The 25,620-nt window shown below is 35.0% G+C and overlaps 1 protein-coding gene across 4 annotated transcripts in view; it reads left to right on the top strand.

The window, feature by feature from the left end:
* The window catches only part of Nup153 (nucleoporin 153), a 60,024-nt gene extending 35,962 nt beyond the window's left edge, over positions 1 to 24,062 (top strand). For 3 of the 4 annotated variants that reach the window (XM_078020579.1, XM_078020578.1, XM_021728980.3), the window contains exons 12-22: positions 1,423 to 1,560; positions 2,153 to 2,251; positions 3,457 to 3,541; positions 5,528 to 5,650; positions 8,512 to 9,114; positions 12,324 to 12,518; positions 14,849 to 15,667; positions 18,015 to 18,362; positions 19,140 to 19,412; positions 22,427 to 22,595; positions 22,925 to 24,062. In XM_078020579.1, coding sequence (XP_077876705.1) covers positions 1,423 to 1,560; positions 2,153 to 2,251; positions 3,457 to 3,541; positions 5,528 to 5,650; positions 8,512 to 9,114; positions 12,324 to 12,518; positions 14,849 to 15,667; positions 18,015 to 18,362; positions 19,140 to 19,412; positions 22,427 to 22,595; positions 22,925 to 23,009 — 2,937 coding nt within the window. In that variant the 3' untranslated portion in view covers positions 23,010 to 24,062. The remainder of the gene's footprint in view (positions 1 to 1,422; positions 1,561 to 2,152; positions 2,252 to 3,456; positions 3,542 to 5,527; positions 5,651 to 8,511; positions 9,115 to 12,323; positions 12,519 to 14,848; positions 15,668 to 18,014; positions 18,363 to 19,139; positions 19,413 to 22,426; positions 22,596 to 22,924) is intronic. The other variant, XM_078020580.1, reaches the window with a different exon arrangement.
* Positions 24,063 to 25,620: the final 1,558 nt, after the last annotated feature.

Below are 25,620 nucleotides of genomic sequence, written 5' to 3'. Positions count from 1 at the left end.
GCTATATGTATCATTTCATTTTACATTTAGGCAGACTGTAAACCCACAGTATATCCTCTTTTTCTTTTTTTTAAGGGCATTTTAAATTTTATTTTTATATTTGTATTGTTAATGGACCTTTATTTTTTATTTATATGTGGTGCTGAGAATTGAACCCAGTGCCTCACACATGGTAGGCAAGTGCTCTGCCACTGAGCCACAACCCCAGCCTTCTATTTGTTTTTTGTATAATTATATATATTTTAAAGAAACTAAAAAAGAAAAGTGCTTTAATTTTGCCTACATATTCTTCATTTCCTTCCCAATCTGAGTTTCCATTTTATATCATTTCACTTCAGCCTGAAGAAATTATAAAGCAAGTTTTATGGTGACAATTTTGTAAATTCTTAGTTTTATTTTATCTGGAGGGAAAAAAAGGTAAAAATGCAAGTGTCAATTTTTGCTTTGATTTTTGGATCAACTTAATTGAGTTGTGATTTATGTACTGTGAACTTTTCAGATTGTTTTAGCTGGCAGTGAACTTACTGGAACTAAAACTCTTTCTCCTCTGGTGGACAGCAGTTTAAACTCTAGTTCCAATGAGATTCCCTGGTGTCTGCTTTATACCTGTGGAGTTTTCAGGTTTAGCAGATTTGAGTGGTTTTGCATTCAGACTTGGGAATTCCTTTCTGTGGCTTTTCATTTTTTCATCTCCCCTCATTTCTAACTGTTGTGGTCTTGCCACACTGTCTTCTGATTCGTCAGCTAACAGGTTTTCCGTATTCTGTCAAGTTTTCAATTGCTCAGAGTCACTAACTTAAAGAGAACAGGATGCTCACTCAGTGCCCTTTCCTACCTACTTTTTTTCCTTGCTTTTCAGCATTTCCAAATGTTTGGTGTTGACTGTTTTTTTTTTAACACATTTTCTCCTATATTATTATGTTTCCAAGGCATTGGTCACATAAAGTACTCCACTACCAACTAGTACAGGTGACTCTGTGTGTGTTCTTAATCTGGGTCATTGGAAACTTGGGATGATCTTTGCTCTATTGGTTAGAAACCAAAGCAATTTACTAGACTTCATGGGTTCTGGTAGTTACTATTTGTTTTAATGCAAAGATAATATAGAACTTTGTTTTGCATTATTACCACTGTTATGTGTAGAGTAAGAATCTTTTTCCTCTCATTTTTTGCCAATTAGAAAAATTGGTGCTGAGGGTAGTTAGGCTCTCAGAGTTATATGGCAGTTCGTGACATAAACCTGGGATTCAGATCTTGTTTTTTACTTGAGAGCTTACATTGCTAATATTATATGGTGCTATCTTCTTTATCTTATCTAAATTTATTTTAACTTCATCAGTTCTACCTGAAAATAAGAGTAGGAGTAAAAGAATGATGGGGAATATGCAAACACTTGTCATTATAATACATGCTGTGTTTTAGGAAATGGAAGTACCAGTATTACCGAAAATACCCCTACCAATCACCGGTTCTTCACTGCCTACCTTCAATTTTAGTTCTCCAGCAATCACAACTTCCTCTCTGTCACCCATCGGTCCTTCTCAGTCGTTAACAAACAAGGTACAGAGTCATTGTATAAATGAGGTGATGTACTTCTGAAAATGCTTATTTTAAAGCAGTGATTAATTTCTTTATGGAAATTAATACCTCAACGTAGGTAAAGAAAAATAAAATGGTGTCTTAATATTAAAAATTTAAATATATTTTATATACATTACAATGGAATTCTTTAACTCTTATGCAGTGCATTAGAGAAAAAAGATTAATTTGTTTCCCAACAATATTTCCAATGAGACTTGGGGGTGGGGGTAGGAGTAGATGTTATGTCTTTACTTTCTCAGTTAGGTTTAATATCTTTTAGTTTGCTTCTGTGCCCCGTCCCTTGTTCCTTACTTTCACTTTTTCTCAACATGTAGTTTATTTTTCTCATGTAGGCAACTATCCAGCTCTAAGATTGTATATATTCCTTTTCTAAGAGGCAGCCAGATTTTATAGAAGAAACTCAGTGTTTTTTAGAAGTTCTGATTTTTAAATCTAAAAGAAAAAAAAAACTGAATTTTTTGGAAATAATTTTCTGAAGGTGTGTTTTATTGACAGTTTCTTTTCCTAAATAGCTTTGTTTGTGTCATTTCTTAATAATTTGGAAAACCAGGTACAAATGACATCTCTGAGCAGCCCTGGAAGTCCCATGTTTAGATTTTCATCTCCAATTGTAAAATCTACTGAGGCAGATGTACTACCTCCATCCTCTGTAAGTAGTAATAAATATTTCATATTTAATATATATTAACTTAATAACCATAACTTAATAAAGCACATATTTTGTATTTTATAAATATAAACTATTTCAAAGCCCTACTGTATTTTATCAAATCTGTGATGTCATTGGTAATAAGAAACGTTATTTTTTTGTTTCCAACTTAAATATTCATAGTACAGAAAAGGTAATTGCATATACCATTTGATAGTTAATTCTCCTTCTCTGTGACCTCTAAGAAAAGGGACATTCCTTTGCTCCATTTAATATAGTTATCATACGCAAGAAATTTTATGATTTTATAATACAGTTCAGATTTAGACTTCCCATTGTCCCTAGACTGTCAATTAGTTGATGTTTTATGTCTATTGGCCCTAGATCCAGATAAAGACTAGGACCTAATTACTGAATTACACTGCATGTACTTAATAGATCTGTTTGAATGACCTTTTTAAAAAAAATACATATGTATTTTTAGTTGTTGAATGACCTTTATTTTATTCATTTTATTTATATGCAGTGCTTAGAATTGAACCCAGTGCCTCATACATGCAGGGAAATGCTGAGCCACAACCCAAGCCCTGATGAGTGACCTTTTAATCTAGAAAAGTTCTGGGCTTTTTTGGTCATGCAACATATATTTGTTCATGATTAAATAACATTTTGAAAGAGAATAATGCATAAATTTAATGTACATTTTGTTCCAGGTTTGGCATTTTGTAAATTTTGCCTTCTGTTTTTGTCTCCTTTTTTTGGTCCCAACTAGTGTTATAGATCAAGTATAATTTCCTTGCTGCTTGCCAGAAACCCATCAGTTATCCCCCAACTCATACTTTTTATTAAAAAAATTGCATTCAGAAACTGGGCATTAGGAATGCAGCATTATTTTCTGGAATGTTTTGAAAGGGGGGAAAATAAGGCCTAAGAAATTCTTTTTTTTTTTTTTTTTGAGACAAAGTCTTGCTGTGTTACCCAGTCAGCAGTCTGGTCTCATTCCTAGGTTCACATGAACCTCCTGCTTCAGCTTCCTTAGTGCTGTTACTATAGGTATACACCACAGTGCCTGGCTTATGAATCCCAGATTTAGATATTGTGGAAATTATATAGGTGAAATTTAGTGTGTGTATGTGTGTGTATAAATACTTATATATTTGTTTAGAAATGAGTTGACACTTAAGAAGACTTTTTTGTTTTTATAGATTGGATTTACATTTAGTGTGCCTGTTGCAAAAACAGAATTTTCTGGCTCCACTAGTACTTCAGAACCAAGTATAAGTAGTTCTGGTAAGTAAAATTTTTTTCACATATTTTTGCAAAAACAAAATTGTATTCATTAGCATAGTATTTCAAATTCTTTCACCTTCGGTAATTCTTCTAAGTGCTTTCACTTGAATGAAGTTAGCTCTGAAAAGAAGTTTTTGCTTTCTAATAATACTTTCTATTAATGGTTTTTCAGCAGGACAGTCACCATAACAAATTTATTAAAATACTGAGCAAGTTAGTTATAAATTAAGTTTAGTTTTACTGTAAATTTGTCTACAGTATAATTGTGGTGGATCTCATCTCCAGGTTTACTGAGCATTTCATAAGCATTTTCATTTGTAAAGGTTATGCTGGCCTGTGCAGTTAATGATACATAATCTCTGAACTGAAAAAAAAAATTGACATATTTGAGGAAAAGGAATTAGATAATTAAAATAGGATCTTGTTATAGTAGTAGTTGTTTTCTTTTCACATAGGACTGTGCTACTTAGGATAAGAATTCTGAACAAGGGCATTTTCCCCAAGAAATAAAGCCAAGGGAAAGGGTATAGTAACAAAAGAAAAAACATTACATTCTTTGTAAATACCAAAAAAATTATTGTGAGATTGGAGAGAGAGCTTTGCTTGCTAAGTTTGTGGTTCTAAATTTTTTTATTACCTTTTTTTTTAAAATCAAACAGCTCTATGTAATAAAAAGTAGCAGACATTTCAGTTGTACTTCTTACCATAAAATTTACGCATTAAACCTTGAATTATGTAGTAAACCTCTCATGACTTGTTATGAAGAAAGGTATTAAAGTCCTTTCCAGATTTTACTAATGCTTTAGTAGTGGTAACTGAATGTGTAACAATTTATTAAAATAGCTTTTTATTTTGTGAGAAATTATAATGTGAGAAATTACCCAGTTTTTTTTTTTTTTTTTTTTAATGAGTGATTACGAGTACATTTATGAGTGGCATCTACAAAATTGTATATTCTCACTTTAACACCTTTGGTTCTCACCATTTTTTTTCCCCTCTTTTTTTGATACTGGGGATTGAACCCAGGGGTGCTCTACCACTGAACTACATCCCCAGCCCTTGTGTTTTTTTATTTTGAGACAGGGTCTCGCTAAATTGCTGAGGCTGGCCTCGAACTTGCGATCTTCCCGCCTCGGCCTCCCGAGTCGCTGGAATTATAGGCGTGCGCCACCGCGCCCGGCTGGTTCTCATCACTTCTATCATTTAGCAAAGCTGATTGAAAATGTGGAAGTCATGATTAATTATTTTGTGACAGGAGCTAGTTTTCTCATTTTCTTCTTTTTGTCTCTTTGAGTGCACTTCAGGTAATCCTAAAACTTTACCTTAAATTTACTAAAAACAATTTAATTTTGATTATAAAAAGTAAAAACAATGAATATGAATTCCTTTTACCACTAGCAGCCACCATTAATTTTTAGATAGAAACATTCTAAATTTTCTAGACTTTCTAACCTGCTTTTGCCCACAACTATGCTTTTTAGCATATGCATTTTATTATGCCACTGTTATAGGCAATTTATGTAACCAGTTCCTTATTGATACTGTATCATACAGATTTTTAATATGACTGAAGGATATTTTTAGTCATAGCATGAATTTCTGTTGAATTTGTTTTAGGTTTTTTTTTTTTTTTAAATCACTATTTTAAATTGCTGAGCAATCAAATACATTATTTTAAGCAGTGAACAAGTCTTACCCCAGTGGCTGTATCCCCAGTGTTTCAGTTTAATTTTCTTCTAATGAATTACTTGCTAACAGTTGTAGTTTATACTTCTGTGCGTTTTTGTGACATGTGGGGTGGTGAGGGGAAAGTATTTTTATCTCCTTATAATGGTAAATTATGTTTGCTCATTATTTTTGAATTATAGTGACTATCAAAGTTTTAGAAATTGATTTAAAAGGGCTTAGATTGTTAAAATGCATTTAGTTCAAGAATCCAGTGCTTTCCTTGGCATAATATTTTTTATAATTTTAAAAAAATTACAGCTCAAGATATCACTGTGGTGAACAGCACAAGCTATAAGAAGCGAGATGAAGATCGTGAGGGCCTTTTTAGACCTGTAAAAATCCTGAAAGAAGGAAGTGTTCTAGATGTTCTGAAAAGCCCTGGTAAGATGATAGTAGCCCTTGAGATAGTGGGGGGAAAAAAATCTTAATTTTAAACTCCCTTGATTTCATTTTAATGTTATTTGTGTTATAATGTGGATTCCTTTAAAAAAAAGTAACTACCAATAATTTGATAAGATGTTGAATTTTGAATGTAGATTTAGTGATATCTAATTCTTTCATGGGAAATATCTTAGAAATACTACTTTAGAATTCAAGATCTCTGTATATAATAAAGAAATCTCTTTAAGAGGCAAGTATAGAAAGAGAATATGAGTTTTCTATTAATTGAGATGGGCCAATATTGAATAAGAGTAAACTTGATGATAACACCTATTACGTCTTTGAAATAACTGCCTTCTCACATTATTCCCCGGATTGGTACATATAGAATGAGGCCAAATTTACTGAATTGTAACACAAATATGTAGGAAATTGTATTCACTTGAAATAAGACTTGAAAACTAAGTCACTTATATGATGATGATTATTTTATTTTTTAATCAACACAGTGTTTGTATCGTGGGGTACAGTAGTATAATGAACAAATCAGGGTAAAGCAGGTATAGAATGGAAATGAGTCCAAGTCTTTAAACAGAGGATGTAATAAGTTTGGCTTCTACAACAAGTTTTAGGGTTAGGTTGTTTGATTCTGCTTTCTTATTTCATAGGTTGTGTATACTACCTATAGAATTCCGGTAATTGAGTTAGTTTTAATTCCAGAATGCTAGCTTATAATAAAATTATTAGTCAGTGGTAATAAATGACTATTATGATCTAAAAAGTAGAATTATTAGCCAACTAGTAGATAAGCAGCAACTGTATAGGTTTTTGGACTGGGATATGTCTGAAAAATAGAGTGCATATGTGAAGCCCTGGATTCATTCCCTAGAAAGGGTGGTGTATTGTTTTGCCCTATACATGTATTTAGGGTTGCACTTTGTTTCTCAACCTGGTCCCCTTTTAACTTTTTTAATAGGAACATTTTTCAAGTATTTTATTTTATTTTGTATTAGAGATTGAACCCAGGGATACTTTACCATTGAACGACATCCCCAACCCTTTTTATTTTTTATTGTGAGACGTGATCTCATTAAATTGCCCAGGCTTTCCTTGAAATTGTGATCCTCCTGCCTCAGCCTCCTGAGTCACTAGTATTATAGATATGTTCCACCAGGTCCAGCTTAAATAGGAAAAATTTTATAAGAGTCTTCTTATAAAGTTTATTTGAGTGACAATGAAAAGGAAAATAAATTTAATACTGTCAGTTTTCCTAATTTAGTGTTTCAAATAAACAATTACAAAACAACATTGCTGGGCTGGGGATGTGGCTCAAGTGATAGCGCGATTACCTGGCATGTGAGAGGCACTGGGTTCCTCAGCACCACATAAAAATAAAGATATTGTATCCACCTAAAACTAACTAACTAACTAACTAAGTATTTTTTTAAAAACCCAACATTGTTGACTGCTGGGAGTGACTGAAATATATGGTATCATTTTGCCGTTATGCTAAAGTAGCTATAGGCTTGATTATTTCTTGATACCAGTAGAAAACCTGTAAGGACCTTCTTTATTGTCTTCTCTTCTAATGCTTTCTTTGGTGATAGTGTTGCTGTGTATAAACTAAAAGTTTGTTGTCCCCAGGAAAGGATTAGAAAGTCATTCTCATTAATAAAGTATAGCTTGAGTGAATCAATTCAATGACTGCTTTGAAATTACCCTAATTGTCTAAATATACCTTCCATTTTTACAAAAAGATACACCTGGCACTGGGTTATGGCTCAGCGGTAGAGTATTCGCCTAGCACATGCGAGGCTCTGGGTTTGATCGTCAGCACCACATAAAAATAAGTATATAAAATAAAGGTATTGTGTCCAACTGCAACTAAAAATAATATTTTTAAAAAGATACTTGACAATTATAAAAGGATTCTGAGATTATTTTAGAAATATATTTGAGTTGTGTTTGAGTTACTGTTTACAAACCACATGTGAACATGTATTTGAGTAACATCAGCTGCTGTTCAATGAGCATTAAAAAACTGGGTTTTAATCATTTTTATATTTCTAGGACTTACTAGTTGGGTTATGGTATCATTTGTTATTGAAACATAGTTTAAAGCTTTTGTGTGTTTTTTTTTTTAATTTTTAATTTTTTTTAATTGTAGATGGACAACACAACACCTTTAACTATTCATTTACTTATTTATTTTTATGTGGTGCTGAGGATTGAACCCTGTGCCTCACAAGTGCAAGGCGCACACTACCACTGAGCCACAACCCCTAACCCTTTTGTGAGTTTAATATAGTTACAAATATTCCTTAGCACCTTGTTGTACTTTGAGGAATACTTATCAAATAATCATGCCTGCTCAGCTCAGCTTAGCTGGTTTTATTGATGGTTGAGATTACCACAACAGTGGATTATGACTGGAAAGCATTAAAACATTGTAGGTATTAAAGTTGTTTGGCAGGGCCCAGAGAACACCCAAATGAAGGGACAGACATGAGGGGACATTAAGACTGTGCTGTAGTTTAATATTTTGGGAAGGCAGACTGCAGTAAAATGTGGATGACAATAGTGTACATCATTATACTAGAAATTCCTTGAGGGAGAAGGTGATGTGTGCTTATTTTAAAAAAAAAAAATCTTGTAGAATTTTAACTTGTCTAGATGTTGCTTATTTATGCTCTTAATAAATATGTATGAAAAACAATCCTTAAAAGCAGTCCATTTGGTATTGTGGTAACTCTGCAAGAAGGTAGATGTTTTTTTTTTTCCTCTGTAATAATGTTGTAGTTAACGTTTTGATTGGAAAACTTCTCTTTTTACAAACTCTCTGCTCTTTTTCTCCATTGTAGGTTTCACATCGCCAAAGGTAGATCCTCAGTCAACCACAACAAGCCCAGTAGTTTATACAAGACCAGCAATAAGTACATTTTCTTTGAGTGGAATTGGGTTTGGGGAGAATTTAAAGGGTGGATCATCATGGCAGTGTGATACATGTCTACTCCAGAACAAAGTTACAGACAACAAGTGCATAGCCTGTCAAGCAGCAAAATTGCCATCAAGGGAAACTGCCAAACAAACTGGAAGTGGGACACCAACCAAAAGTGGCAAAGCAACTCTTTCTGCATCGGCTACAGGCTTTGGAGACAAATTTAAACCAGGAACTTGGGATTGTGACACCTGTTTAGTGCAAAATAAACCGGAAGCAGTGAAATGTGTAGCCTGTGAAACACCGAAACCTGGCACTGGTGTGAAGCGAGTGCTCACAATGACAGTGGTTTCAGAAAGTGCTGGGACCATGGCTGCGTCATCTTCCAGCTGCACTGTGGCATCTGGTTCTTTAGGATTTGGAGATAAATTCAATAAGCCTGTGGGGTCTTGGGAGTGTCCAGTTTGCTGTGTTTCTAACAATGCAGAAGACAACAAATGCGTGTCCTGTACTTCTGAGAAACCAGGTACGTTTATGGCTATATGGAATAATTTTACTCATTACTTTAGTAGGGTGTTTTAATTTATTCTGTAAAAACAGCTAAGAACAATCTCAGTATTTTAAATGGTTCAAGATGAGCATCTCCTCACATTTTTTTTTTTTTTTTAAACCATCTTGAGGTTAAAATGACTTGATAGTAGGGGCTAGATCTTCATGTTTGCTTGGATAGGTTGTGTGTCCAGCATATACTCTGACCTCCATTTTCTATGTGCTTTTATTAGAAGCTTCTTGCTCTTCCTGATAATTTTCTTTCTTTTTTAAAAAATATTTATTTAGTTGTAGATGAACATACAGTATCTTTATTTTTATATGGTGCTGAGGATCGAACCCAGTGTCTCATACATTGGAGGCAAGCACTTTACCACTGAGCCACAGTCCCAGCCCCCTTCCTGATAATTTTCAATGTTGCGTAATGTAGATGTTGAAAGCTTTCAGAATGGAGCATTCTCACTCAATTCTTCACAGAATAAAATGTTATTTTTCTCTCTTTCTCTAAGTAGAAATAAAGATAATTTTGTCATTTATAGGAATGTTTCTTTAAGGGGTGAACACTGATGCTTTATGAAAAGGCTGTAGCTGAGCAGTATTGATACCTGTAGTCATATGCCGTTTGCCAGCAATGTTGCAGTGATAGTAGATTTTTGAACAAATTTTGAGCAAAAAATTCTAACAGCTAGAAAAATGGAGTTAATTGAGTTTCTTCTGTTTCTCTGTTCAAAATTGAGTACTGAAGATTCACATCTTAATTCATTTGGAAGTGACTCTTTGCTTGTTTTGTAATACTAGTATATAACTTTATGATACAGATATAGTGATATAGATATGAATAGAACATGAATGTTCTGACAGTTATACTTCCTGTTTTTATTGTGTTACTTATGGATGTGTCCTTTTGTGTGTGTGTGGGGGTTGTAGTTGTAGACGGACAGCATGCCTTTATTTTATTTGTTTGCCTTTATTTTATTTATTTATTTATTTATTTATTTATTTATTTATTTATTTATTTATTTTATGTGGTCCTGAAGATCAAACCCAGTGCCTCACATGTGCAAGGCAAGCGCTCTGCCACTAAGCTACAGCCCCAGCTCCTCCTTTTGTGTTTGTAAAGTGAACCTGCATTACTAGCCACACTCTTTGCCTCAGCACTAAGCCATATTTCTAATTCATGCCGGATACTACAACACTAAGGTTTCAAAGTCTTCATTCCAAAATATCTTTTTCTTCCCATCTGGCATCATCTCCTTACTAAAGTCTTTGATACATTCAGGAAACCAGAATTGATTAAATTGACAAAAGAGTAATAAAACTTTGAATCCTCAGTAAGTGAACTTTTACCCATGAACAAAGGAGTCTTATAGATGTACAAAAGAACTTGAACTTTATCCAGAAAATGACAAATGATCATTTTCACCATAGGAATGACTCAAGTTTGTATTTTTTTTTTTGATAAATCACTCTGGGTTTTTGGTTAATGGATTTGATGCCAATAGAATTTTTAATATTCTTAGTCCTATGAATAATATGCAATAGATAATGGTTGTGTGTACTAAGGGAATCAAATCTAGGAGGGAGGGATATAGAATAATGTACATTGGAAGGCATGTTAATTTCAAGTTGCTGATGTTGACATCAAATACATGTGAGTCCTTTGGATATGCTGATATGGATCATTGACCCTCAGAGCTGGAGATAAGATGAGGGAGTCTTTTGTTATTTGAAGTTATCAAAGTCATGGGAATAGAGGTGAGTGGAGTAAATAGAGAAGACAGCCCAAACTGCTAATTTAGGAAGTGGTAGGAATAAAACTTGCACAGTTAATCTTTTAAAGGAACAATCAGAGGAAAAACAAAACTGCATGACAGTAATTGCCTCTGAGGAGAATGGATTTCAACAACAGATGAGGGGGAAACTTACCAGAATAGTGGAAGTGTCAGAGAAAGATTGAGATAAATTTGAGAAATATTTAAGGGAGAAAGAGCCATTTAGACATACTAACCAAGTGGATTAGCAGAACCACCAACTAAGACTAACAGTGACAGCTCAGAAGAGAAGTGTGGGAGGCAGGTACAGATTAAGAAACTGTCATTTTGGTGTATAAGACCACTAGAGTAGATGACAGGACAGTGGACCAGAAATGGAAACCAGGGAGCAGTTGTATTGGCAAGAGAACAAAACAGAACATGCCTATACAATATAGAAATTATTCAGTTAACTGGGAGAATCGACAACAGATGCAACCATTTAGAGAAGTGGTGGTGGTCGAAGGAATGGATGTCTTTATACCTTGTGCTTGGGTGAGCCCTTCTTCCCAAGCCACTTTACCCATAAACATGCTGGTTCTGCTTAAAAGATGTAAATGTCATCTTTGGGAATCCTTCCATGCTTCTTCATCATTTCTTCCTTCTTTGCACACTTGTTTTAGGTCATTTATCACTTGATGATGGTGCTGCCATGAGTTTGTTTAATTTTCCCCTACCTTAGGAATTAAATGTTATTTTACTCAACTTGATGTTCCCAGAACCCAACTATATTCTGGTGTTTAATAAATGTGTTAAATGGTCAGCATGTAATGGAGTGTAGTGTTGAATTGTAAAGTGGATGATTGTTTTCTGTGCAAAAACAATCATTTTAAATGCGGAGACTTGTGCCTTGAGATCTTACAATGAATATGGTATATGGCTATGTATTTATGTGTTAGGGTATTGCCTATAGTTTGCATCTTGTATCTTAAAAACACTGTGCTATTTAAGAAACTGACCTTTCAATACTAAAGATTGAACCCAGAGACCCTTTATTGATGAACTCTTACCTATCTATAGTCTTTTTTTTGTTTTGTATTTTGAGACAGGGTCTAAATTGCTGAGACTGGCCTTGAATTTGGGATCCTTCTGCCTCAGGATCCCAGCTAGCCATCATCCGTCCTTTTAGCCTCTTAATTTGTGAGCATGACTTGGTTTTTTTTGTTGTTGTTTTTTTTTAAACCACAACAATTCAAATTTGAAGTTAAGGAATTCATTACTAAGCAAGGTTAGAGCAAGCTGATCATTAGAGTTTTTTTCTGGCATATTCAGTTTCTTAATATGAAAAGTTAATAAATATTAAACACTTAAAAATATCATTAAGATGCTGATACAATGTAGTTAAATTTTCATGAGTTTCCCTATTACTTTTTAGGAAGTTCAATACCTGCTTCAAGTAGCAGCACTGTGTCTGTCTCTCTGTCTTTGGGAGGCTGCCTAGGATTGGACAAGTTCAAAAAACCTGAGGGAAGCTGGGACTGTGAAGTGTGCCTAGTCCAGAATAAAGCCGACTCTAGCAAGTGTGTTGCATGTGAAAGTGCAAAACCAGGCACGAAAGCTGAGTTTAAAGGTAAGGTAATGGAATGCCTCTTTACAATGCTGTTTTAAAGTGCAGTATTTACAAACAGCTGAAGTTTTTAAAAAGTTATTCATTCTCTGTTAAATTCATATAAAATGGAATATTGTCCTTAGATCTTTTTAATTCACATACATCTGAATTATTAAGTCAAATTAGTTGTAGATCATTAGTGAGGTATCTTTGCAACTGGGTAATGACTTCTTGTTATTGAAAGAGAGTAGTGTTTTTATTTTTCATTTTTTAAAGTTGGTGCATTATAGATGTCTGCAATGGTGGTATTCATTGTTACATAATCATACGTTTACATGGTTGTTGCTTTTAAATGTTAACTCTCTAGATGAGTTTTCTGACTCTTATTTAACAGACTCTTATTTATACAAACCTACAACCTTATTATATATAGGTAATATAGCTTTGGGCTTTGGTTCCCCAGCATATGACCCAGAAAAAAATGAACTCTTGAATATTTTGTTAATCATGTACACATTTCAGTCAAAAGTTTGATAAACCTGGGGGGAAAAGAAATTTTAATATCAGAACGACCAATCAGGGAGAAGTGAGCAAGATTTTAACCTGTAAGAGAGTAAGTTGACAAGGTGGGAATATGGAGGAATTAAAAGAGTACCATAATTGTGGCAGGAGGATCTCAAGTTTGAGCAGTTCAGCAAGGCCCTATCTCAAAATAGAAAATACAAGGGCTGAGAATGTAACTTGGTGGTAAAACGCCCCTGGGGCTCAGTCCCCAGTACTCAAACAAACAAAACCCAAGCTTTCTCTTATTTTCTAATTTGCCTCAGACTGGTGGCTTTCAAACTCTTCTGACTGAAAAATCAAAGTTAGATATGAACTTTTATATTTTGACTCATCGTACCCACATCATATTTGTCTATATGATTGAAATAACATTTTTACAAAATGATACTTCCCTCTTGGTATGTATGAAGTACCCTGGTGTTTTCTGTTTTAGGGGGCCACAGTCAGCATTTAATTGGATGACTAATGAAATACCACTGTCATTTTGAAAACCATTGCATCTGGTTGATTGTTTTCCATGCCATTTAACCTCATTTTTTAGCTGTTGCTCCACATTTACTTTACCACATTCTCTGCCTGTGGTTCAGTGACCACCATATTTTAAATCTGCCCATAGAAAGAAGTAATTAGTTCCTGTCTTTGGCCCCTTTATTTTTAGCTTTCTGTCAGTATTATTTAGTAGTTTAGAGAGTAGGTATATGGCTACTTACTTGCCTAAGATTCTCATGTAGTTTTCCAGTTGAGTTTCTCCTAATGAAAGGTAAGGTTGGTGGGTAATCATTAAAGGGAGATCTGAGGAGGAGGGCTTATAAAAAGTGTGGCTGATTTTTTTTTTTTAATTTACTCATGGATAAGTAATATATGCATATCTTAGCACCTTTTAATGGTTCTCTTTGAACCTCTTGCACTGTATTTTTAGATTCTTCAGCTGTAGGAAAGCAGCAAGAGACCGATTTTGATCTTCTCAGTTTAATACTATATCTTTATGAATATTGCTTCAGGTCATATAATTTTTCTTGTTTATTGTTGCTAAAATTTTTTAAATGCTCAAGTAAAGAACATTTACAGGTAAAAGGAAATTGTGACAAAGGTTCATAGTGAAAAAGTTGCTCTCTTGTTGCTATTTTTTATTTTTCCAAATCTTCATCCTCCCAAAGGTGATAGCTGTGGCCCTTTTAAAATCTTCTAATTTCTTTATACCCATTCTAAGCAAACACGCTCCTATTTGATGTGTTCTGATTTCCCTCTACCTTGTAAGGAAAAGTTGTTTACCTCACTTTCTTTCTGCCTTCTTGATTTATTATGGATTATTTTGGACATATTTTTCATTCCTTAGCAGTTGCTTGGACTGCATGTTATTTTGCATGCCTGGTAGTTTGTCTTTAAAACAAAGTCCTAGCTATAGAATTTCTGGGGTAAAAGGGTATAATTTTTGTTAAATATTGACAAATTGCTCATCCCAAATTGCTTGTGCTGATTTATACTTTGATCTACAATAGAATGTTGGATGTTCCCAGTGTCACCACCACTAAAAACTTTATCAAACCTTTTTGATCTCTGCCATTCCCATAGATGGAAAGTGGCAGATCAGTATAGTTGAGGATTGAGATATAAGTTTTATACTGAGTATTTGTCAGTTTGGTTCATATTTTATTTTACCATTTGTAATACTCCTCAAAGTAGGCCTTTTCAAAGTTGTTTTTATGTCATTTTGGCTTTTAATGTTTACATTGTGAAAGGATGAGTGCATTGATTCAGTGTCTTTGTGGCATCTTATATTTTTGAAGGCTTTGGCACATCATCTTCGTCTTTGAATCCATCAACTACGTCCTTCAAATTTGGTATCCCATCATCTTCTGGACCTTGTGTATCATCTGACTCTGGATCTATAAACCCCATCAGTGAAGGCTTTAAATTTTCTAAACCTACTGGAGATTTTAAATTTGGAATTTCATCAGATTCTAAACCTGAAGAAGTTAAAAAAGACAGTAAGAATGATAATTTTAAATTTGGACTTTCTTCTGGTTCAAGCAACCCAGCTTCATCAGCTTCATTTCAGTTTGGAGTGTCTAATCTTGGGCAGCAAGAAAAGAAAGAGGAACTGCCTAAATCTTCACCTGCAGGCTTCAGCTTTGGTACGGGTGTTATTAACCCTACCCCTGCTGCTACTGAAACTGTGGTGACCTCTGAGAATAAGAGCAGCTTCAGTTTTGGAACCATAGAAACTAAGAGTGTCTCAGTGGCTCCTTTCACTTGTAAAATGACAGAAGCTAAAAAGGAAGAAATGCCTACAACCAAGGGAGGGTTCACTTTTGGCAACATGGAACCTTCCTCTCTGCCTTCTGCCTCCATGTTTGTTTTGGGAAGGACAGAAGAGAAGCAACAAGAGCCCGTCACTTCTACTTCTCTGGTTTTTGGGAAGAAAGCTGACAATGAAGAGCCGAAGTGTCAACCAGTGTTTTCCTTTGGGAATTCAGAGCAAACCAAAGATGAGAGTTCTTCAAAGTCAACATTTAGTTTCAGTATGACAAAACCATCTGAGAAGGAATCTGATCAACCAGCAAAGTCTACATTTGCTTTTGGAGCTCAAACCAATACTACAGTTGGTAAATATTAGAAAATTTTTACAAGGGTCTTTAATATTTCCATAAATGCAGTAGGTCAAGGAATGGTTACATAGAACATGCTTGATAGAGCACCAGCTATAGAGAACAGATGGGATTTTCAGTTTTAATTGCTCCAAACCCTCATGATTCTAATGAAGTTAACTGCAGGTCTAATTTTAAGAAATAACAGCTCTAATGGAAAGCTCATAATAGTGTATCATTGTCTTTCTCCCTCATAATTGGGCCTTCTACTTGGGCTTTTATAACCAGAATTGGCATTATACTATCTAGAAAAGTAGGTATTTTAAATAAGCTTATGAAATATTGTATAATTTTTATGTGAAGTCCTTCAGTTACAAATAGTTAACATTTATCATCAGACATTTAAGGAACACAGCCTAGAAATATAATTAAATCCTGAGAAAACAGAGACAATTCTAAAACAAAAGTCCTGAAGAAAAAGAAATAAAAATAGCATTTTTAAAAGTAAAGAGCATGGTTGTTAAACTTAAAGCCATTATATGGATTTAGTAGCAGAACGAACACAGGTGATAATCAGATTTGTGAAATGGAATTTCCCAGAACACATTGCAAAAATAGATATTGATATAAACTAGATCTACAGTAAGTTCCATTAAAATAGGAGTTCTTAGAGGATGAGAACATTACCCGGGAGATGTCAAGTAAGTGACAGAAGTTTTTCTAGATATAAAGAAAGACCTGTCTTAAAAATGGAAAGGTGGGCTCAGGGTATATCTCAGTTGGTAGAGTGTTTGCCTTGCATGCACAAGGCCCTGGGTTCAATCCCCAGTACCAGGAGGAAAAAAAAAAAAAGGAAAGGCCCATACTAATTGACAAAGATCAGTGAGTTTTAGGACACCAAAGCCAAAACTCTGAACGCTTCCAAAGAGAAAAACTGTTTGCCATAAACAAACAGGTATCAAAGTAACATTAGACTTCTCCTTTGCCAGCATCAAACACTAAAAAAACAAAAGAGCAGTGCCCTCAAAATAAAAATGGTTTTGGACTTTAGAATTCTGTAATAAGCCGAATTTATCCAGACAAAGTAGAGGTCTTTCAGACATGCAAGGTATAATTTAAAAACCCATTAATAACACTTTTTAACAATAAATTAGAAAATACTCAAAACAAGAACCTAAATAATGTGGAATTCATCAAATAGTTGCAAGCAATTTTTTCTATTAGATATTTTCTTGGAATTTTAAAAGCAACCTACATAGAAAATCATAACTAAAATTACTCTTTTGAAAAGGAACAAAGCAGATCAAATCAAATTTGGTCATGCAACCCCTAGACTATAATAAATGCTTTTAACCACCCTCCTGTTAGCCAACATGAAAGTGAGCCAACAGGCTCCGCTTTTTATAAATCATGCTAATGCCCATAGGACACTATGAACTGCCTTGACTAGTGTGCAATATCGGAACTCAAAACATTGAAATAGTAAAAAGTCCTCTATTAGGTATTGAGGGTCACCACATAAAAACCATCAGGTTTCCTTTAAGTTCTCATCTTCTAAGAACTCCTATTTTAATGGAACTAATAATAGTGGTATAGCGTGTCTCATTTGTGTTTTCTAACATTTCTAATTTTGTGTTTTATAGCATCAGTGGAATTTATAGCATGCAGAATAATTGAGTAATCATTAAAGACGTACTTGTTCCTGAGAGTAGCTACTCCACATCCCTTAACATGAATTTTTAGAGGAACTTTTGTGGAGCTTGATAAGCTATGCTAGTTCTGAAATGTACATGGAAGGGAAAATAACATAAGAAATTTTGGGGAGAAGGGCAGGCACACAGACAGGGGTGTCCTACTATGAAACTGTATGTGACATTAAAATAATGAAAACAGTCTAATGACAGTAACATCAGAGGAAACAGTATATATAAAGGTAGCATTGCAAATTGGTTAGTAAGAGGTAAATAGTGCTGGGAGAACTAGCAATCCTTTTGGATAAATTGAAGTTATTTTACTGCATACTTCAACATAAATTGCAAAATCAAACACACAAAAGTACAGCTAATCTGGATTGTTCTCCAAACACAGTATCAATTTATATTTGGATTTGAGGGATAATATATATATATTTTTAAGTCTTGAATGCCAAAAGCCTTCCTGTGGGGGAAAATATCTATAAGCTATAAAAGAAAAGATATTTTTCAAAATTTAGAATTAATAGATGATCATTCTGTGAATAAATCTATATAAATATAAGCTTCTATTTTTTTAAAACTATTGAATTCCAAGATTGTAGTGCAGGAAATGCCTTCTGAGATGATTGGTACTTAAGGGTTAATGTTGTTTTCTTAATTTTGTCTTACAGATCAAGGAGCAGCAAAGCCAGTTTTTAGTTTCTTGAACAATAATTCCTCTAGTTCAAGTACACCAGCAACTTCAGCTGGTGGTGGCATATTTGGTAGTTCCACTTCTTCCTCCAATCCACCTGTGGCTGCCTTTGTGTTTGGACAGGTCAGCAATCCTGTGAGCAGCTCCGCTTTTGGTAACTGTGCTGAATCCAGTACATCTCAGTCTTTGCTGTTTTCTCAGGATAGCAAACCAGCAACCACATCCAGCACAGCTACAGTGGTTACCCCATTTGTCTTTGGGCCAGGAGCCAGCAGTAATAGTACTGCAACCTCTGGTTTCAGCTTTGGAGCTACAACCACTACAGGTACATAACACATTGTGTAGTTAGATTGGCTGGAATACAAAAATGTCTGTTCTTAGCAAATAATATAGCAGGCTGCCAGCATTCTTCAGTGGCATGTGTGCCTTTGGTCATCTGTGCCTGGGATGTTGTACTCATTCACTGTATAGAATAGTGTACAATTTGTGTTCAGGTTGAGTATGTTTAATTCTTGGCAACAGTTTTTCTAACCTTTGCAAGAATTTAATTAATTTTTCTGAGTTTTCATTTTGAAATGTCAAGTTATAAGTAATCAGTGGTGGTGGTTTTATTATTATTCAGTTCTCATGAATGCTATATGTACATGTATATACAGCATCAAGTAATTATTTCTTCATGTATTGAATTTCTGGCAGAAGATTATCTTTTTATATTTTTTAAGTAATAGTTGGACACAGTATCTTTACTTATTATTCATTTCCATGTGGTGCTGAGGATCAAACCCAGCACCTCGCATGTGCGAGGTGAGCTCTCAACCATTGAGCCCCAGGCCCAGGAGATTTATCTTTTTAGTTGTATCCCTTTACCAAAAAAATTAAGCTATAAGGTGGAGGAGTTTCATTCATGTTAATTGAAATCTCTGTTTATGTGGATTCTGTTTTACTACATAAGAGTAGAGTTATAGTCTCAATTATTACTTACAACTTGTTTTGATCAAGGTAAGCATCTGAAAAGAAGGATGGACTTTGAGGGTTTATGGAATCTTTTGAGGACTGACCGTAGTGACCATCTTGATGATTTACACATTACTTTGGCCTCCAGGGTCCTCCTTTGTATTTGGCACTGGGCCTCCAGCACCATCTGCCAGTCCAGCATTTGGTGCTAACCAGACCCCAACATTTGGACAGAGTCAAGGTGCCAGCCAACCCAATCCCCCAAGCTTTGGATCTATATCATCTTCAACAACGTTGTTTTCTGCTGGGTCTCAGCCTGCACCACCTACTTTTGGAACAGTGTCAAGTAGCAGCCAGCCTCCTGTGTTTGGACAACAGCCTAGTCAGTCAGCATTTGGCTCTGGAGCAGCTCCTAATCCCAGTAAGTTTGTACAATAATGTGGTTTGTGTCATACTTGGAGTCCGTGTGTCTTACTACAGGGAGTTATATCTCGATTACTCTCCTTGGAGAGGCCTACTGTATTGTCTCATGACACTTTGATGGTAATTAATACTAATCTTTCCATGTGGCTTGCTTGCTTGCTTGCTTATTGATTGACTAATTGATTGGGTACTAGGGATCACTTACTTGCTTGCATATTTATTTATTTATTGAATACCAGGGATTAAACTTGGGGACACTGGACCACTGAGCCACATCCATAAGCCCTAATTTGTATTTTATTTAGAGACGGTCTCACCAAATAGCCTAGCACCTTGCTCCTGTCTCAGCCTCCCGAGCCACTCAGATTACAGGCATGTGCCACAGTGCACAGGGTGACTTGCATATTTAAACAGAAGTTTATATGACTTTTTAAATATGACTGATCATGCTGTATTTTAATCATGTATTTTCTCAGAATTGCACTTTTTTTTTCTTATTATGAAATGTAATCTCATTTATAGAAGCGGTAAAACAAATGAACAGTGTAACACTGAAGCAAATATTTGTGTAACCACCACCTGGAAGCCCCTTAGAGATCCCATTTTGATCACATTCCTTTCCACTTAGCTCTTTTGTGATGTGTGTGTGTGTGTGTGTGTGTGTGTGTGTGTGTGTGTGTGTGGTAATCATTGTTCTTTGGACTTTAAAAAAAAAGTTTACAGATATGCATCTTTAGGAAATATAGTTTTGTCTGATTTTTCAATCTATAAGAGTAGAATCTTATGCAATCTTCTGTTTTTTTTACTTTTTTCTCTTTGGTTTGTAAGGTTCGTTCATGTGATTGCATTTAGTGTGTTCATTATCACTCCTGCATTGTATGTATATACCACAGTGTTTCCATTTACTGGTTTTTTTTTTTTAATATTTATTTTTTAATTGTACACAATACCTTTATTTTTGTTGTTGTTGTTGTTTTTATGTGGTGCTGAGGATCAAACCCCGGGCCTCGCAAGTGCTAGGTGAGCTAGGCAAGCGCTCTACCGCTGAGCCACAACCCCAGCCCCTCCATTCACTGTTGATGAAAGTTTAAATTGTTTTCAATTATTAGAAATTGCTGCTCTACTTGTTCTTAGATATGAACCTTGGGGTACATGTGCATGCTTTTCTGGAGTATATAACCCTGGGTGAGGTCACAGGATTAAGAGGTCTATGTATCTTGTACATAGAAGATAGTTGATGGTTTGTACCAATTCACATTCTCTTACCATTGTATGAAAAAAATTGCCATTTGGATTCTATTTAGATTCTATTTAATGTCATTTGTGGATTCTTCTTGAAGCATTTTTGGCCATTTTCTGATTGTTTCGCTTTTGCTTATTGGTTTGTAATGGTACTTTGTGTATTCCAGTATTAATACTTTATTGGTTAATAAATGTTGCAAGATTTTTCCTGTTTTGTGACACATATTAACCATTTTAATCAGGACTTTTTTTTTTGTAGTGTGGAATTGTACAGATTGGCTTTCTTTTACACGGGTAACATCTCTCTCTATCCCAATAGAGATACAGTATGATTAGACCAGTATTCTGATAATGCAAATACTATATATTACTGAGTAGCTGTGTGGTGTGCTGTGATTTTCTTTCCTATTCAAAATTTTGTTGCCTCTGACATCAATGATTCCTGCTCTTTTAACATTTTCTTTGTACTTATAATTAAAGTTTAAACTCTTCCTGAATTTGTATAAATATTTCCTCAGTAATTTTAAAGCCATTAACTGTTTATTAACATCTGAAAAAACTTTGTTTTGAATCTGATCTTCCACTAGGCTTCCTAGCCCAGCGGTTCTACAGTGGTGGCTTTGTGCTCTCTTACCATCACCTCAGGAGTTCCTTTAAGCATGACTTTTGTCTTTTGTACTTTCAAGGGATTTTTTTTTTTTTTACCTTTTCTTGTCCTTCTTTTGAGATTTTACCTTTAGTATTATTACTTTTTATTTTTTGAATTATCTTTTATATTTGTTTTCTGACTGTTTCTTTTATTTCTCTGATTTTGTTTCATGGATAATGTGTTTTCTGTTATCCCTTAAGATGTTAGTGATACTGAGTTACTGGTTTTTTCTTCAGGTTTCACTTTTCTGCTTATTTCCCCAGATTGCTTTTTTCTGTTTTTGTAGTTTGTTAAATTCCCCAGAGAAAATGTTTGTAGTCATCTGCTTAGAGGGTTACAGGGATCCTCCTGCTTGCCAGTGTTCTGGGAGCTGGGTCAGGGAGGATGGGTTGAGGTCACCATATGCATTATGGCAACCTGTCATGTTCTTACCTTTGACTTGGTGTCATATCCCCTGCTCCAGAGACCTCTCCAAAGACTAAACTTTGGTTTGGTGTTAGAGTTTGTTTCTGAAAACTATCCACAGTCTTTCTGATGGTTTTCTTTGTTGTCATCCTTGTCCTTGTCCTTGTTTGCTGGCCTCAAACTTGGCAATCCTTCTCACCCAGACTTTTGCTGAAGTTACCAGCAAGCATCACTGTACCTGGTCATTCCCCTTTCCTGTTATTTTAATGTACTTTTCAAAGAAGATAGACCTGAATGTTTGTCTGTTCCACTGCCTTTAACTAGATGTGTACTTTGCCCTTTTCTCCTTGGTCAAGGCCAAATTGTTTCACTTGTTAGAGATACCAATTGGTGTCAGAGAAAATATTTTAATTTTCTGTAGATTATATAATCATAAGAAATCTTAACTCTTTACATGTTTTCATATGTTGATGTCAGAATCATTACTAAAGAAAAACTATTAGGGGCTGGGGATGTGGCTCAAGCAGTAGTGCACTCGCCTGGCATGCGTACGGCCCGGGTTCGATCCTCAGCACCACATACCAACAAAGATGTTGTGTCCGCCGAGAACTGAAAAATAAATATTAAAAAAAAAAAAATTCTCTCTCTCTCCTCTCACTCTCTTGAAAAACTATTATTTTTCCTTTAATGAAGTATTTCTGCTTCAACTATTATAGGTTCCGGTTTCCAATTTGGCAGCAGCACTACAAATTTCAATTTCACAAACAACAACCCATCAGGAGTGTTCACATTTGGTGCAAATCCTAGCACGCCTGCAGCCTCTGCCCAGCCTTCAGGCTCAGGGGGCTTTCCATTCAACCAGCCTACAGCAGCTTTCACAGTAGGGTAAGAGGATTTGCTATTCAAGTGAAGGTCAAGAGTGTATGAATGCATGTGTTTTGCTTCCTGAAAGTCGTTCAGATGCAATATACTTTGGGTGAAATTAATATATTCTCCAACACCAATTTGCCTTGTTTTAATTTTGGAGATTTATAGCCTAAGAAAAAAATGTTAGTTGTAGTATTAGTGTGTGTCAGATAAAGTGGAAAATGTATTTGCTTCACAGTGTCTTTCCTGCTTTCTTTTCCCTGTTGCTAGTCATGTAAAAAGTTGTTATGATTCTAACATTTTTTTATTGAGCATCATGTCACATTATGAAGTTTTTTTCCCCACAGGTCAAATGGGAAAAATATGTTCTCCTCTTCTGGAACTTCAGTTCCTGCTCGCAAAATAAAGACTGCTGTTAGGCGCAAGAAATAAAGGTCACAGTGGTGTTGCACACACACTTTTAACGACAGCTGGTGCCCTTATTTCAGATACTGGATTGTACTCCAAACTGGGCTCGTCTGAAGTCACATCTGCCTAAGGACTTCTTTAATTTTGGAATTTTCCTCCTTTTTCTTTACGGAAGCTCCACTCCCACCTCTCCCAATCCCCACCCCCCTTTTTAAAAAAAAATAATAGCTAGACTGGTGACTGATTCTTCAGCAAAGATATTTTATGATTCAGCACATTATTCACTGATTTTGGCATAGTCTGGCTGTCCCCAGGAATAGAGCCTGCACGGTGAATGGCTTTGTATAGACCCTCTTCGTCTGCACCGCAATGTGCGCTGATAAGCGTTTGTGGAACGCATTGAACTTGTAATTATATCTGAGGAATTCTGTATAGATTAGAGGACGTTGAAATGAATGATCTCTATGCCGAGTTTGTGCTGGTGTACGTGTGAAGTGAGTGAGTTGGGTGTGTTGTGCACTAAGATTTTCTGATAGAGAAAGCCTGATTAAAGAACGGTCCATGCCAAGGACTTGTTAGATCTAGTTCATCGTCCATTTAATAATTATATGCTATTTCTACATTTTCATTCTTCTATCACCTGTCTTGCCTTTTTCATTATTTTATTATGAAACTTCTGTAAATATAATTTTGTTTCTGTACTTTTTTGGCATAACATAAATCTGTGAACTTGAAATTTTAATTTTGTGTTAGACATTTTTTTGTTGTTTGTTTAGTCTTGTCTCAGATTTTATTATGTAAATCCCATTATTCAAAGTTGCCTAAATCCATTTAGAAATCTTAAAAAAAAAATTGGGGATACTTAAAGTTGAATTTATTGGCTTTTCTGATCCAGTTTTGTTTGGACCAAAAACCAGTATTGTACAAAGTATTAAGCATATATTTTTATATTTACTGAAATGGACTGTGGTGACTTTGGATAATAAGGAAAAGTTTAATATTAAAGCCATGTTTATTACAGTATAATTAACATGTTAAACCATGGGATAAATGCCATCAATAAAAATTTATGAAGCACTTTTTGTTAAAGAGTTTTAACTCATAATGAAGGTACACAGTAGCCATGGAAAGGGACTTTATAAAGCAGTGTTCAGTTAGAAATCCCAGAGAGTATATTTAATGTAGAGAGGGAAGGGTCTGAGTTGACAGCATGAAGGAGGCACCCTGCCTGTCTGGTGCTGGGGGTCTTGCCTATTTGCACATAGATCTTCATACTTTTTTTGAAGTTGAAAATAAACACAACCATTTGTTTGTATTATATCTTCCTTGATAGGTGATTGGACAGTGTTTATTCATAGTTTGCAGGGATATATATCTAAAGCAATTTTCAAAAACTTTAGTGGTCCTTTTGTGTAATTTTTTAAATTACTAAATTATTATTTTACTGATCACTTTTTTTTCCTGTGGCCCAATGAACTCTTAGAATAGCATTGGTATTTTTAGACTGCAATTTGAATGCAGTTAATATGTGCTTGCTTTTAATTTGAGGTGGTTGGAGTTGAAATTCTGAAATTTTTCAATGTTTAGAAGCATTTCTGTTTTCCATAAAACGATGTTTGTCTTACCTAAGGCATCTTCAACCATCATCCTTTTATAATTAATAATATATATTTGATAATCAATGTTAGAAAAGGTAACTGGAAATCTGTGACCGCTAGGTGCTCTTGTAGGTTGGTTCTTTGCCATTACCCATCCCAGGTAATTAGGCATGTCAGGCTTTCTACTTTGCTCAAAAAATATGCTAGAAATGTTTAGTATTCCTTTTTTAAACAAGTTACCAATAAACCATACTTAAGATCCCATAAATGGGATCTTTTAGCTTCCCAACTGAGTGTCTATAGAACTGTATTTGAACTTGGGACTATTTCCAATCTTTATTCCTCAGTATCAGGGATAGAACCTAATGCTTTGCCACTGAGCTATATCTTCAGCCCTCTTTGAGACAGGTCTTGGTAAGTTGCCCTGGTTGGCCTCAAACTTGTGACCCTCTTTACTGAAATAAATTGTTCATTTTAACAATTTGTTACCAGGCTGTTAATAGTTTAGCCTGGGAAGAATGTTTCCTTCTATTCTGATGGCATGTCCTTTGGGGGGCCTGTTTAAAATTTGAAATTCAGTGAAAAATTTTAAAGGTCAGCTTGTGTGTTTAATGGAAACTAATTTGATGTAGTATTGAGGAAATGGGGGTGTTATGTCCACACACTACTGCTCCCTAACCCTAACCAAGTCAAGAGAAATATGGAGCAGCTTTTACAAACTTTGCTCAAAGGACAGTGTAGTTCTAAAATGTGCAATTAGGGCTTTGTTGTTGTAGGTGGACACAATACCTCTATTTTATTCATGTACCTAGTGTTCCACCTCTGAGCCACAACCCCAGCCCTTAGTAGCTAAGTTTTTAACAGCACATTGTCTACAGATTCAAACCAGACTATATTTTTGCCTTTCCTGAGGATACTTTATCTGTTCCCTTAGCTTGTCTGTGTAGGTTAGATTGGGGAGGGGTTTGTAAGACCAAAACTGAGTTTAAGTTGCCCAGCTGTCTCATAGTCTTATATGGTGGTAGCTAATGACTCTT

This window comes from Ictidomys tridecemlineatus, chromosome 8 (genome assembly GCF_052094955.1).
Source record: "Ictidomys tridecemlineatus isolate mIctTri1 chromosome 8, mIctTri1.hap1, whole genome shotgun sequence".
In the NCBI taxonomy this organism is placed as follows: domain Eukaryota; kingdom Metazoa; phylum Chordata; class Mammalia; order Rodentia; family Sciuridae; genus Ictidomys; species Ictidomys tridecemlineatus.
This window is presented reverse-complemented; position numbering and strand designations above follow the sequence as displayed.